The sequence below is a fragment of the Manacus candei genome, unplaced genomic scaffold (genome assembly GCF_025592945.1).
Source record: "Manacus candei isolate 608988 ecotype Guabito, Panama unplaced genomic scaffold, ASM2559294v1 h1tg000091l, whole genome shotgun sequence".
In the NCBI taxonomy this organism is placed as follows: domain Eukaryota; kingdom Metazoa; phylum Chordata; class Aves; order Passeriformes; family Pipridae; genus Manacus; species Manacus candei.
In genome coordinates, this window is record NW_026138139.1 from 454,995 (window position 1) to 471,304 (window position 16,310).

General features: G+C 42.6%; 1 protein-coding gene across 1 annotated transcript in view; it reads right to left on the reverse strand.

Moving 5' to 3' along the window:
- Positions 1-824: 824 nt before the first annotated feature.
- The window catches only part of LOC127460921 (cell adhesion molecule DSCAM), a 104,854-nt gene continuing 89,368 nt past the window's right edge, over positions 825-16,310 (reverse strand). The window contains exon 22 of the mRNA XM_051767993.1: positions 825-1,861. Within this exon, the coding sequence (XP_051623953.1) occupies positions 1,521-1,861 (341 nt within the window). The 3' untranslated portion in view covers positions 825-1,520. The remainder of the gene's footprint in view (positions 1,862-16,310) is intronic.

Below are 16,310 nucleotides of genomic sequence, written 5' to 3' on the forward strand. Positions count from 1 at the left end.
GCACTTTTCTGTTTTCCAACAACTCGAACTGCTCCTGGAGCAGGAATGTTTGCAGTAGCAGTGCCCAAACCGTCGCCCACTGGGGAAATCACAGGACATTCCCATCCTGCCCGAGCATTCCAAGCCCTGCTGCTTCCACACCCCGGCTGATACTCCCAGCCAGCATGTTTGGACTAACTTGGAGTGCTCTTCTCCTTGTTCTCCTGGCCAGGGCATGCCAAGGTGGCCAGGACACACACAGGGAGGCACTTCCCGATGCTGTTGTGTTAAACCCACTGACTGGGCTGTTCAATCTTTTATGCTTTGTATAGAACAAGCAATATCACTTCTCCTGGAATCAAAAGATGCAACAAAGTAATAGGAGCTGACAGCTCCCACGTAACAAGATTTTTTTTCCTCTGAAGAAAGATACGTTGATCTTAGACCTGGAATAACTTTTTCATCCCATTTTTCCTACTATGGGAAAAGCTGAGGTTTCCCATTTCCCCCCCCGGTCTTTATGTAAGCAACTCATTTCTGTAAGAGCTGCTCCCAAATGGACTCAAGATCCATTCATAAGGAGTAAGTAAAGTAACATCAGCACATTTCCTCTGATCCAACAGATACTGAAGCCCAACAAAAGCCTCTTGGTGTCAGATGAATCACATGCTGAGAGTCCTGGTGGGTTTGGTTCAAGGCACTCAGGACTTGCCCCCATTCTCTGCCCCACGGCAGCAAAAAAGGTGGTGGGTAAGTGAATCCCAATTTTTTTTCCAAAGATATGACCCCTGCTTCCCTTTTCTGCCCAAAGGCACAAGAAGATGTTCAGAGTATGGCACTGACATGGTTATTACACTTAGGAAAAGCAATCCCAGCTAAAGGCAATGGAATCAGACATCACAAATAAAGGCAGAAGACCCTTTTATTTCGCATAGACAAAATGCAAAGAGTGTCTCATTAAATTAATATCAAAAAAAGCCCCCAAATCAATCTCCTCACTCCACTGACATCACTCATCCTAATTAACAACAAAAAAAAAGAACAATCAAGGACCCATTTTCTAATTAAAAAAAAAAAAAGTGCAAACATGACAAAAGACTTTTTGTTTTTCCAAATCAATGTTCCTGTTGAATTCACAAATAAGGTGACTTTTTTTTTTTTGTGATTTTTTTTTCCCTTTTAAATCTTGTCTGATGGAACTTCCAGTTAAAATGTTTTAGTTAAGTCTCCATGCACTTCGTAGAAAATCAGTAAAAACACAAACGCTTGTGAAGATCAGAAAACTGGACTCTTTTACCCAAAAATTCAGATGTCCAGTCGGATGAAGCTCACACTCAGACAGAAAAAAAGCAAGAGAGTCTTTGCACTGTCTGTCGTTCATATTATTATTTTTTTTTTTGTCAAATATTTTGGCAATCTTCTTCTTTAATTATAAATATTGGAATTCAATAAAAAAAAGGTAGCTTTCATTGGATTTGTTTGTTTGTTTGTTTGTTTTCAGTGTAAATATTTACAGCCACTGTCCAGCCATGCTCTTTGTGTTATACCAGGGTGTAAGATTTTGCGTAGGGATTGTTTCCTTTCAAGTGGCCCCGGGAGTCCAGCAGGGATTCTTGGGAGCTGCTCATTTTCGCTGCCTGTCCCAGCTCAGCTCCTTCTCGCTGAGGTAACGTTGCCACAGCACCAGGTTGCCATGACTGAACATCCCTCGTGGAGGATGTCTCCATGGGGATCGGCTCCAGGACGGTGGGGCGCTTCAAGGTCCGGCTTTTCTGGGGCTCCAAGCAGGCTTGGCCCAAACCCAGGTCTCTGCTCGTGCCCTGCACGCCACGGTTCAATAAAAAGTCCATCCTAAGGTAGGGTGGCAAATGCATGAGATCACCTGGGGAGGCAAAAGGGGAAAGTAAGTCTCTATTTATAAACGTACGTTGTGTTTTCGCTCATTTGGACGGGGGAGCCAACCAAAGTGGAGGGTTTGTGATCAACCCAGCTGCAGCATTTATAATGGACACGTTGATTTTCAGCCATTCACTATGCTAGGATCATCCAGAATCATGCATCAACACACTCCTTTTGGGCACATCCATAAGAATTCACTATTAATATTTGTTTCCATGATAGAATGACAACAACGAGGAGTGCGACGCACTTTACAGGCACTCAAGGCAGGACGAAGATAAAACTGAAAAGACCAGGAGGTTTTTTTCTCAAAATCCTAAAAAAAAGGCCTTGGTTTTCATTTTCGTGAAGGCTCAGTACATTTCCATTTCCTATCTTCCATTTCTTGTTTTCCATTTTAAATGGGAACCTTCACAATTCCAATTAATGGCCCCCAGTCTTGAGTGGAATGACTAAAATGTTTAAAATGGATGCAAGAGTGTTAAGGCCACAGTCTTAAAGGGATTGCTGAATAACACAGAAACATTCCTGTCCTGAATATACCCACATTTAACTGCCAACCATCGTCACTGGGTCTAAATCACCAATGATTTTTTACCACTGTGACCATCAATGTGCTGCTGTTTTTGTGGCAGCAAAATGCACTGGGGCACCCGAGCCTCTGCATCAGCCTTTCTTTCTGTTCTGTATTGTCAAGAAAACCTCTTATTTGTTATTTTCCCCTGATTCCTGGGCCTGTTAGGTATTCATAATGTTCCTTCAAGGAAATGAGAGGTAATCAGGCACGTAATGACATTCCCTTCTAAAAATATGTGATGGTATAACCTCACGTATGTATAAAAAAAAAAAGAAACAGTTAAAGGAGTATTCAAGAAGAGTATTCCCCCTTCTTTGCAGACCTCTGCAGGTGTGTAGCTCCTTTTTTTTTATGGCAGACATCAAACCCACAGTCTCATCTACAGATGGGATGCATCCTGAATGTTTAAAGTCGGAGACTCTTGGCACCTGAGCCTACATGAGCTATTTACAGCAGCAGAAATTAAGGCTGACCTGTGCCAGTGGCATAAACAATAGAGCAGGAAAGCATTTCTTCATAATAAAACAATGCATAACAGTTGCATTTTTCCTAACCCAGATAAAAGCTGTCTGATGACCTAAAATAAAACAGGCCCTTTGCTTTCTCACATAAGTCAAGGCACTGCAAGTCTTACCTAAAAGACCAACAGCATCTGCTCCATCCATAATTTCAGGTCACAGGCAGAGAATTGCTGAGAAGTTACATTTGGACAGAATCCCTGTTTATTCCTATAGAAATCCCCAAGCACTGTCTGACACCATATGCTTTATTCTGGCTCCATCTCCAACACAGACACATGGCACACATTTTTTGAACCCCGTGGAGTAAGATGTGAGTACCTCAAGATTGGGCTGACATGCACCTTGGCAACATCTAGGTAGGGTTGGAGAGAGAGGGGAGGTTTATATTTATAATCCCACTGATTGCCACTTGAAAAATGAATTGTGTTAACTTTAATTGGGTTTATTTACCTTATTCTCCTACATTTCCTTTCATGCTGGACACATTGTGCATATGAGGCTCATTTCAGCTGCGACAGCAACGTACGTGCTGCTGGGGAAAAGTACAGCAGGATGTGGACACATGGCCTGGCAGGTGCAGAGAGGCACCAAATCACTCCAGTTCTTCACAGGCATTGAGCTGAGCTGCCTGTGGATACATCTGTGCTGCCCAACACCTTCCCTGTCCCCTTGGAACCCAGAAACCCATCCCCTGGTCACCCACGCTGCACCTCAGTTCCTTACTTCTGCATTCCCTTTTAGCCCAAGTCCTTCCAAAATGCAGTTTGCTCCGAAGACCATTCCCTGTGGGCTGCAGGGAGGAGACAGCCTGGATGAGAAATGCTCATATCACTTGCTCCCTGGGGCTGTATCTTGGGCAGCATCCCGGTATCCTAAATAAGGAGTCCTTTCCTCCCCACCCCTCCCCAGTAGGGGAGAGAGGCAGGAGTGTAGGAGTGAGTGATGCTGCCCCATGGACCTGTCTCTGCCCACTGACAAGGTTGTTGAGGGCCTTGATTTGGCTGCCTCAGGGGTGGGTTTTCACTGGCAGGTCCCAGAGAAGGTGGGCAGCAAAATGCACCTCTGACACGGCAACAGCCGTGTGAAAACTTTGTGACTAATTATAGTGCCAAAGTAACACCTTCCCCCTTGTCAGGGATGCTTAGAGACTGCTGGGGTCAGAAAGGGGGGTTTCTCCAGCAATCCCATGCTAAATAGGGGTCCCTCAGCCCAAGAAGAAGAGGACTAATTTTCTAGGTTGAATCTGGTCCTGGAGGCAGGATGGGAGAGCTGGGGGTGTTCTTGTGGAGAAGAGAAGGCTCTGGGGAAACCTTAGAACCTGTTCCAATGCCTCAGGGGGCTACAAGAGAGCTGGAGGGGGACTTTTCACAAGAACATGGAGTGATAGCATAAGGAGTAATAGGTTTAAACTGAAGGAGGGTAGTGTTAGATTAGATTTTAGGAAGAAATTCTTCCCTGTGAGGGTGGTGAGGCCCTGGCACAGGTTGCCCAGAGAAGCTGTGGCTGCCCCTGGATCTCTGGAAGTGTCCAAGGCCAGGTTGGACAGGGCTTGGAGCAACCTGAGCTAGTGGAAAGTGGCCCTGCCCATGGCAGGGGGTGGCACTGTATGATCTTTAACTTCCCTTCCAACCCAAACCATTCCATGATTCTATTTCCCACAACAATCAGCCTTTTTCCCAAAGCTGTCTGTCGCCCCAACACCATTTTTGACGAGTTGCTGCCAGGCAGCACAACACCCACTGCCTCGTTAACACCTGCCAGGTCCTTTCACACCCATTCCCTCTTCCTACTGCATGTTCTGCTTTCCCTTTGACTCTCTGGGAAGGAGCTGGAGCGGAGCAGCAGCCGGAGCACGGCTCATTGGCAGTTCCCTGTGGATACCTTGGAGAGCTGCTCCTGTGTCTTACACATTTCCACTTCTTCAGAGCAATGGGTTTGAGTGGACTATAAAATGTGAGCGTTGAACCTTGCAGAGATGGAGATTTGTTTTCAAGCTGCTGTCTAGACATTTCTCATGTGTATTTAGGAGCTTCAGGCTATGTGAAAAAGACCTTTCCCCCCCCCCCTCCTTAAATCTACATAAGAAAGCACAGTCAATAATCTGTGTAAACAATATGCAGTCATTTCACTGTAATTTTCTAAATGTCTGGGGGCAAAGTTCCAACAGGATTGCAGTAATGAGAAGCCACGGAGTGTAACTTGCTCTCCAAAGCTGGGTGCTGGAAGCACATGGCTTACACAGAGCCCTCATTATCTGATGTGATGTACTCATTTTCCCATCACAAGAAGTGCCACTGCTCCTTCTTATCCATGAGAAGGGACTTTCCCTGCAACTGCTCGTAAAACAAAGCACATTATTAAAATCAGTGGCAAAGAAAAATTTGGAGAATGGAAACTTTTTTCTTCTCTGCTTGGATTGAAACGGCCTCACAGGATAAAAAAAAAAGGTCTTTGATTTATAAGAACTAATGGGTTTCTGACTTGAAAACACAGTCTTTGAAATATAACCGCAGGGGTTCACTTTTGCCTTTCCTACATCAATTTTGAAGGTACTTTTGAGCAGAATAAAAGCTTCTTGCTGTATCTGTGGAGCTGCTTGGAAAGACCTTGGTTCCTATCCTCTGGACACAACAGTGGAGACATTATTATTTTTTTTTTTGTTTCCTGCTATTCATCTGAATGGTGTTTTTTTCAGGGAAAGCATATGAAGTTTCAGGATGGTTCATTGCCTTTGATGCTCTAATTACCTCTTTTCAGCTGTGTGTGTGCCTTATTAGTAATGAAAGCAAACCTTTCAAGTGCATGAGCACTGCAAACGAGCATGTTTAATAATTCATGCATTTTGGCTTAATTAGTACAAAAGACATTCTAAAACTATAGTTTTCTGGTGCATTTTTTAAAAAAATGAGGTTTGGACTGGATGATCTCCAGAGGTCCCTTCCAACCCCAACCTTTCTGTGATTCCGAGATTTTTAAAAAGGGAAATTTGCTGTATTAGAACCCTGAGTCTGTAGAGAAATGATAAACATCCAGTCAAATCTGAATGCAGCAATTTAAGCCAGAGCTACCTCAGTCTGTTTTTTTCTGAGTGCCAACCCTCTAATGAATTATTTAGTATAGAACATTTAAGTTTAAGAAAATGTTGGCTCAAATAAATATTTGTAAACAAATGCTAAAAATAACTTACTATGATATTTACCATAAGCAACATATTCTACCATTTTCTGAGTTAATGCAGCACTGGGCAATAAATACTTCCCTTTATTTCAGTACAACTAAGCTAATATAAAACAAGTTTTGCAAAAAAAAACCAAGAGATTTTTAGCCTTATTCTAGAGGTCAACTTCAGGTATGGGCAAGGTTGGGATGAATTTGACAGGCTACATGGAGGGAAAAATATCACTGCTCAACTTTTCTTGGATTTTCTTCAAGATATCTGTCTTGTCTGCAGAACTAAAACTCCTTTCTCCCAAAAGATTTACCTCATTCCTCTTTCAAATGCCAGAGAGCTTGTATGGTTTTTTTTCTTTCATCTCTTCAGGAAAAAAAAATAAAAATCTAAGGATTTGTGCTATTTTCAAATACACAGATCATCCCAGACTGCAAAAAAGAGGCTCTTACCAAGTTTTTACATGATAGCTCTGTGCATTTTCTCATGAATCATAACCTCCACTAAAGCAAAAGCAATTTATCTTCACAACACTCCAGCACAGCCTGATGGTTTTCAAGTTTTGGTTGCCATGTGAAGGAAATTCCGTGCTATTTGAAGCATTATTTTTGAGAATTTTGTAAAGTAGGGCTGGTGACTATGACAGGATATTCTACTTAACAAAGGTAAAATGAGACGGGTTGAGTAGGGCTTTCACACATCTTACTTCAACAGGTGAGTGGGCAAAAAAAAAGCTCTCAGAGAGCTCCCTGGAATGATCCCATGGGATCAGAAATCATGCCAGAGTTGAATCCATACAGCTCTGTTGGCACAGGTGAGGTGCTGATGGAGTTTTGTGGGTTTGGGACCTGAGCATGACCTTGTGCAGTGCTGGCGGTGTTCAAGGGCTGATGAAGCTGGAATGCCACTATGTTGGGAATCTCTTGGCTTGCCCTGACTTTGGAAGGGGAAGCATTGGTGGGATGTTGTGTTTTCCTTTGAAAGGAAGCAAATGAGACAGAGCTGCTGACAAATAGCTTTAAGTCCTGGTTTATGCGGATTAAAAAATTATGTGGGTTTTTCCAGCTCACTTGCACAGTAACTAAATCAGTTTGCTGCTGCTCACAGGCTGTTCTTCAGGACAAAGGCTGCCTATGAGAAAAACTTGCATTAGAAACAAGGAAAGAGAGGAGGGTTTGCAAGGCCAAGGTGAGAGGCTGGATGAAAAAAAAAGAGCATAAGTGATGTTCAGAGGTGTTTGTCCCGTCAAAACCTGACACACCATTAAAAGTGAGCAGGCAAAGCTTTCTTAGACAGCAGCAGCTTGATCTGCAGCCAGACTGATAGCAGCACAATAACATTCCTTACAATTGCTGCTGTCAGTGTTTGAAACCTGCTGGTGCTCCCTCTCTGTCCATCTCCTGCCCGTGTATCCTGCACTGATCCCGCAGCGCATTCCGCACTGCGCCGCAACCATTCCCACACCAACAGGCTGAGAGTCAGCCCTGCAGGCTCCCAGCACGCTGCAACACCAGGTATAAATACTCTTAATGAGCAATAAAGCCAATTATGTGGTTACTTTGATCCTGTGTCCTGCTCAGCCAAGCAGGGAGGGGTAAAGACGATCAGTCCTGCACCTCCTTGCTTGGCTGATATCGGGATCTGTTCAACGTGGGACTGCCTCCCCAGTGGCTTTTGTTTGCTAATTATTGTTTTCTGACAAATGTTGCTGTAAAATGCCACAAGTGAACAGCAAAAAAGGATGCTTTGAATGACAGGGCTCCACTCTCTAGAGGCAGTATTGATCAGTAATGGAAATGGAGGGGAAATTTTCCACATGGAAATTACTGACGGGGCAAACGAATGGAAACCTCAGCTCGCAGTCAACAGGAGCACACCATTACTAGCACATTCTGGAGCTCACAGACTCCTTCTGAGCCCACTTTTTCAAGACAAAAAGTGGATTTAACGATTCTCTGAGGTGATCCAGAATAAATGGCAAAAGGTCTGAGTGCTCCTTAAATTACAGTCTTAGGAGCAGGCGAGCAGCAGAAGGGAAAAGGAAGGAGGGAGAGGGCAGGGCAGAGCTTCCTCATTAGTGAAAATGCTGCTGCGAGAGCAGGCACAGGGTCTTCCCTTCCCCAGAGTAGCTTCAACCTCTGCTCAGCTGCCCAAGAAAAATGATTGAAGTGCTCAGCGTTTGGGGGACACTTTTAAACTGACTGAATGGATGCTGTTGGACGAGGCCAACAGGGTGTCTGGATCCATTCCAGCTGCCAACCTGCCCTTCAGGGCTCTGTTACACCATCACATCTCCTGGGCTTCTCACTGTGTTTCTGCAGACAGCAAAACACCCCATCTTTATGCTGTTTATATTTGTGATCATCTAAATAGGAAACAGGTGAAAAGTGTTCGAAAAATAGCCAAATTTCCCATTTCTAGATGGAGAAAACAGAATTCCCCATCATCCCTGCAGGGCTTTATAACTGGCATTTTTCTCTGTGAAAACTGCACCTCCACAGATAATTTGGAGATCTATAACACCTAGTTAAATGCTGCACGTTGGAGTCTGCTAAAAGTGGCATTTTCATGCAAATATTCAAAATACCAGCTGTGTTTCACAGCAAAAAAATAAAACCAACAGTTGCTGTTGACTGCAATCCTTGGAGTTATCTCTTAAGAAACACCAGGATATCAGTAAAACTAGTTCTGGAGCCAAATTTGCTACTGCTATAAATCAGTGGCTATATTGATTTCAGCAAGACTATAAATTGATTTATACTTACTGGAGATTAGGTTTAAGTGACTGAAAATGAGGATTCCAACTAATGTGGATTTTTTTTAAAGGTGATTCATTTTGTCATTTAGAGTTAAACCTTCCGATTCCAAGAAGAAGCCTTTTGATCCAAGTGTCTTAAAGCAAAAGCATGGCTGCTGTAGTTTAACTGAGGACATACAGCTGAACTACATCAACACAACAGTCTGTGCACCTGTCTGACTGCATGGCAGGAGGCTTGATTATCACTTTGTTGCCTGTTCCTGAAAGGTTCAATGAAAGAGGAGCTGAAGCGCGGTTTTGGTTTGTATTTCTCTCAGCAGAACTTTGGTCTTTTAATTTAGCTCTGCACTTTCAGAAGATCTGTCAGATGCTTTGTACCTTTCAGAAGTAACTTCAAGGAGCGGTGACGTATTTTTAAAGGCCTCTCTGCCACTGAGCTGAGTAAGGAAGGAAAAACTGATTAATTCCAGGGGTCAGATAGATTTAGACTCTGTGGATCTGCCATGTGGATGCTCGGCCTCACACGGCCGGGGCACCTGCAGAACCGACGCCCTCCTGTTTCGATTTAATGTGATGCCTGAGTTATAAAAACATGTAAAAGGGGCCTCACTCTGTGAATCAATACACGCTCCAGAGCTAAAGTCAGCAAATTTGTCAATAAATAATGAAATGATGATAGAAAAGTGAAGTCCGGGAACGCTGCTTTTCCGCCTCGGCCTTGTCACGCAAGCGGCCTCATGCATTTTTAAGGATGCTCTGAGACAGCACTCTCCTGCCCACTGGCTGGGAAAACTCGGAAAACCAGGCTGGAGCCCTGGCTCAGGTGACCCTGGTTAGCAAAGCTGGAGTTTTAAAACTCGTTTGCTGCTCCTGGATGCAGCGAACAGAAACTGTTCAATTATACAGCACTTCAGCCGAGGGTTAAATCGATCGCGGCTCCATGGAAACTGGCATCCCTCACAGGCTTATTCCTGGGATTAATCCCAGTTAAGAGACTGGATTTCAGCAGAGAGGATGGAGAGGTGAGGAGTCTGAAGCATATTTATGAAATCAGATCTGTGTTGACCTCAACAGGCTCTGGTCATACCCATGAATTCATGGATGAACCTGGCCATGCCAAGGAAACAGATAAGCCAAACACTCTCCTAACAGACACAGGGAGGTCAGGCTACAACAAGGAAACCAATATCAGCACTGCCCTGCTGCTCTGCTGAATTCATGGATGAACTGGTGCCACTGGGACTCCATATGTCCATCAGTTTGAGTCACCTGAGTGATGCTGATGAGGTGCATCATGGCATTTTTGTTAATTAATCCACCGGGACCAGAAGTTCTCACATTTGAATTAAGGATGCTGACACAAAAAGGTGAACAATACTAAAACACATCTGCTGTGTTTTTAAAGGCCAGCCTATAAAGAAGCCCTTTCATGGATGGCAAAGACCATCACTACAGTCAGATGAAGAATGTACTGTTAAAACAAAAGTTGGTTTCTCTAGTGATATGATTTCCCACTTTAATTTCAAAAAATAGCACGAGCATGACCTTTCATGCAGGTAAGATTTGCTTTACATTTTCAGATGTCACAGTCTCAGTCCTCCTGTAGATCTCAGATTACATTCAGGTCCTCTTGTCACAGGGGAAATGAGCAGAGCCTGAAGCCACTTAAATCAGGAACGGCTGTAAATGACTACAAGGACCTTAAAGCAAGGCTAGATCAGTTCTTGTCTGCAGGAAACAACTGCTGCTGGTTACCTTGGGCTGTCTAAAAGCCCCCACAGAAATCACACACACTGTGTCTCAACACTGTGAAGGTGAAATTATTTGACATTTTCGAAATTAAAATGGCACAAGCAGGCAAAATCTAGTTTTTTATAGAACTGAGGCTCTTAACTGAACTGCTCTAAGAATCTGGTGCTAATTGAAGCGGACACAGCGTCTTTGGTTTGATTTGCTGGTGGTTTTAGAAATTTAATAGTGAAGTTATGACTGTAAGAACACGAAAGTAGCTGAAAAATACTGATAAATGTAATCCTTGCTTTAGGCATAAAACTCTCCACTAACTACAGTTCCATGAAATGCCTCCAGAGCTACAGAAAACAAGGGCAGTCTACTTTAATAGCTGTAGCTTATATATATATATATATATATATAAGGACCACAAAGCAAATAATCAGCTTTAAAAAAACTAAATTAAATTCAGAGTTTAAAAAATATCACTTTTAAGAGGAAAGATTTTGTTGGTAATCAAAAGACAGGAGATGGGCATTCTTGAAAGGGGGCTTCCCTTAATATGCAGCTTTTAGTTTATCACAAAGCAAAAAAAACCCCAACTTTCCACTATCCCAGGTTGCTCCAAGCCCTGTCCAACCTGGCCTTGAACACTTTCAGGGATGGGGAACCCAAAACTTCTCTGGGCAACCTGTTCCAGTGCCATCAATGACTTGAATTTAGCTTGCAGACATCTTGTATACTGCCTAAATTGGAATTTCCGCATTACAATAGCTATGTATGTATAACCAAAAAACCTATTTAAACTCAAGATTCACATCAATACATTTTTCCTTTCTGACCCAATAATATTCTAGCTTTTGATCTGAACCTTTTTAAGCTCATTTTTCTTGCACTGGCAAGGTTAAAAATCCTGCAGTGTGAACCTTCCCACCTGTAAACACACCAGAATAAAAATGCAAGCCAATGATTTCAAGTGTGTAGTCATGTCAAATTAAATGGAGAATTAAATGGTTTTCATCCCTGCAGAACATTCAGCTTTTCTCAGCTGAAGGAGAAAAAGCTCCTGATACTCCACAGAAATAAAACCTGGGACAAGATAAAGGCAATTTCCTCTCATCACTGATGTGCCATTTCTATGATAAGCAGCAAATGGCACAGTCTGTCTCTTTGTGACATGTTCCTAGTTTTCCAACAGTGCAGTAGAAAATAAAAAAAAGGTGTTCCAGGCACAGGAGAATTTAATATGGAAACATTAGAGGCGCTCATCCAGAGGAGTAAATTCAGAATATGTCATATAAACGTAAGCAAGTATACATAAAAGTTAACATACACATTAAGAATGTTTACTACAGTTAAAAATGTAGGCAAAAAGGGTTTTTTTCTCCACTTACAACTGTTCTGCCTGCCTTGCTGTTTTTTCCACCTGCCTATTTTGATTTGCCTCCTTAAGTACTTCTCAAAACTGGACCTTGGTCTCCCATTGTGGAGTCAGGATGATGATTTCTTTGTTCTATATACATGTTATATATAGTGGGTGTATCCACATACACTTTTATTATATTTGTATATTTTCTATTATAGATATATATAATAGAAAAAAATATTCTATTTTATTTGAAAGCAGTGCAAGTGCAAAACTAAAAAAGAAAACAATCCATATCTTTGCCTTTACATACTTTACCACAGGATTTCTGAACAAAAACCAGGTCAAACATTGATTCCCCCGTATTGAAGAAACTCAGTTTTGGATCTGGAAACTGTGGAACTGTGCAACTGCACTTTCAGTCAATGCAGGATAATATAACAGGCATGGGAAAAGGAGGCTAAAGGTGAGCTGTGAAGAGCTCCAGCCTTTGCTGAATCCCCAGTGGTCGAATTCGTGTCGGATCCAGTTACAACCTCAGCCTGTAGAGCTCTGCCAGCAGCTTTCCAATAGAAAGCAAGTCTCCAAATACACTCCAATCATACTTGCCTGGATCAGAAGAGGGAAATCATCCCTTCACCCCTGAACTCATAGGTCAGTGGAAAAGAGTTCACATCTCAGGTTACAGGGCTGGCATTGGAAAAACACTGTGCTTTCTATTACTGCGTGGCTCTTATTCCTCTTTTTGTGCTAAGCAGCTTATTTTTATCTGTAGTGACTGGAATGCTGGAAAAGAAGATTTGTTTCATGACTTGGGTGTTTAAAACAACATTTAGGCACTGCAGGTGATATCCAGACTGTATTTTGAGGGACCCTTGTAAATCATTATTTAATGAAGTGCTTGGATTCTGTAGATTAATACCTGTCTACACATCAAGACTTCGCTGTACAAGTCAACAGGATTAGTCCAAGCAGTGAGAAACTTGTAAATTGGGTCAAGAATCCTAATTTAAGGCATCTGAAATAATGAAAGAACTTGATCTTTCAGCAGAGCTGGAGAGGTTAAATCAGTGTTTTTTTCTAGTTACGTGCAGGGCTCTACTCAAGCTTCTTGACTCAGGTGTCCAGTTGTTAAATCCCAAAGTGTCCACACCTGGATACTGAGAGCTTGGCTCAGAGTAGGCCTGACCTGGCCTTGGGCTGATGTTAAAAGGTGATGTCTGCTGGACAAATCTCCTCTGGGACACTGGGAACAAGGAGAAGGGCTGGTAGACAGAGAGGATGGAGTTCTGCCCTCCCTCACCAACCACCAGTGCAAGGGCAGCAGGAGGGAAGTGCTTCCAGAGGAGCAGGGGCTCAGCAAAGGGCTGCTCCTGCCTTGCACAGGTTTAAGAACCCAGGAAAGCACTCAGGTTCCCTATGGAGCAGTGGGGTGTTCTTTCCATCTTTATGGATATGAAATCAGTCCTTAGAAAATCCTTTTTTTTTCAGAGCCTGCCTCTCTACAACTGCCTCTTCTCCTCACTCATGACCAGGTTTCTTTCCAATCTGGTTCCTTTCATCAGTTGAGAGTTTATAGAGGGAGTTTTGAGATAGAAAATCTCGTGGTTTAAATGGATTTTAAAATCCCCTCATCTGATATACCCAGTGAGTGATATCTTTTCTCTGGGACTGCATCTGAGATGTTTTACTCTCTCAGGGTTTGTATGTTATGATTTCCAAGCAGACAAGGATGGACAAAATGAGCTTGCACTTACTTTGAGACATCAGACAACTTTCTGCCTGGTCCAAGTCAAGCTAATGCTTAATATCATATATTTGAAGAGGTTCTTTTTCTGCTGATTAGCATAAGAGAAAAACATAACTGGGGGTTTGAGTTTTGCAGTACCCCTGTGGAAGGGAGGTTTCTGCAAATGGAAAGAGATCTGATAAAAATTTTCTAGATATTTCCTGTTCAAACACTGGTCAGATATTATTTCTTCCAAGTATGAACTCCATTGCCAAGTGATGCAATCAGAGGTCTGTCTACAAAAAAAATACATAAATAGCACTTGGGAAGCACAGAAATATCAAAACATTACCCAGTTAATAGCTGTTCTTTTCTCAAGCACAATAATTTAGGAGGAAAGAGAAGAAAAAAACCCAACAGGCTTCTTGGCTGAGGCTATTACTGAGATTTAAAATGATAATAATGGGAATCTATTTTTAATAAAGTGCTACTGCAATGTTTATTGCAGTTAAGAATAATTGTTGTGATAACTCAATTTGTGGTTATTATTTTTAAAATAGAAAAAAAGAAACATTACTATAAAACTCTTTGAACCTCCACAATTATCTTCCCTTTTTTTACTTTACAGACTCTTTGATGGCACAGTGGGAGGTAGGAAGAGAGTGCATTTCTTTCCAATTTCTGTCCCTCTTTGGAGGATGAAGGACTGACTCATTTGTCAACTTCTCAGATAAACTCTGGGTAACAATTGCTGAAATTTATGAATATTTATGTGAAAACTGCCTCAGTTTTGCTCTGGAAGGACCTACTATACTGTTGAGATGATTGCTCCATATTCCTGTTCCTCGAGGAGCTGTTCTTTCTAACCAGACTTTTGGTTAGTGACAACTGTTGGGAGGAGAAGAGTCCTCCCAGTCCCAAACTTCTGGGAGTTTAGATGCTGAGAAAGATGCAATAATAACATACTGCCATCATTTTTATACCATGAAGAATATTCACACTGCACAGAGGTTGAGAAGACCCACTTTTCTAAAGGATGTGATTCATCCCACGGGTTTAAAATACTGCTGTGCTGTATTTTATTTACTACTTATTTATTTACTGCTTCAATTTTCTCCCTTAAGGTGCCTCCTGGGACACATGACTATTCACAGAATCACAGAATGGTTTGGGTTGGAAGGGACCTTAAAGCTCATCCAGTTCCAACCCCCTGCCATGGGCAGGGACACCTTCCTCTATCCCAAGTTGCTCCAAGCCCCTTCCAACCTGACCTTGAGCACTTCCATGGATGGGGCAGCCACAGCTTCTCTGTCAACCTGCTCTAATCTCATCTTTTCCCAAAAATCTACTTTTGGAGTTGCAAAGATCAGAACACAAGGACATGCCTTTCAAAACACTGAATGTAGGAATTAATTAAAAATATCTTACTTCCATGTTCCATTTCCTGTAGCTATGAATTTTGAAAAGTGCAACTTCTGAAGTCTATTTTATTGAAGACTGTTTAATGACACCCTCTCTATAAACTTTAAAGTTTCGGCCTGGTGTCAGGACAATGATCCAGAAAACATCTGTAGGTGTTTGTACAGTCAACCAGAAGTAGCCTCATGTCTAGGAGAGCTGGTTGATATTCAAGGATCACCTCCTCCAAGCTCAGTGAGCACAAAAATGCCTGGAGCCCTGCATGGATGAACAAGGATTGCCTGGTAAAACTCAGGCACAAAGCAGGAGCACCCAAGAGGGTGAAAACGGGCACAGATAATCCAGAGAGAACACAAAGATACTGTCCAAACATGCAGAAATGTGGTTAAGAAGTTAAATCTGGCCAGGGAAGTCAAAGGCAACAGGAAAGTCTTCTGTCTTCTGTAAGGATATATATTGTCATTGTGAGTGACAGCAGGAAGGCCAGGGAAAATGTGGAAGAGTCTGGAGTGAGGAAGACCTACCCTTGGTGTACAAGGATCATGTCAAGGAGTATTTAAGCAAACTGGATCCATGTAAATCCATGGACCTTGATGGAATGCACCTACAAGTGCTGAGGGAAATGGTAGATATCTTTGTGAGGCCAATCTCAATAATCTTTGATTGCTTATGGTGGTTGGGAGAAGTGTCTGAAGACTGGAAGAAATTAAATGTCAGTCCTGCCTTCAAGAAGGACAAGAAAGAGGATGCAAGAACCAACAAGCCACTCAACCTTATCTCCATCCCTGGGAAAGGGATGGAGCAGTTAATCCTGGAAACCATTTTTAGGCACATGAAGAACAAAAGTCAGCATGGATTCAGCAAGGGGAAGTCATGCTTGACCAACCTGATAACCTTATACAGTGAAATGATCAGCTTGGGAGATGAGTGGAAATCACTAAATATTGTTTCCTGTGACTTCAGAAAGGCTTTTGACACTGTCTCCTGTAAGATCCTCATGGAGAAGCTGATGAATTATAGGAGAGAGGAGCAGATAACCAGGTGGATTGAAAACTGGGAGGCGTGGCTGACACACCAGAGGGTCATGGTGCCATCCAGAGGGACCTGGGAATGCTGGAGAAAGGGGCCAAAACAAACCTCATACAGATCAAACAGGGGAAGG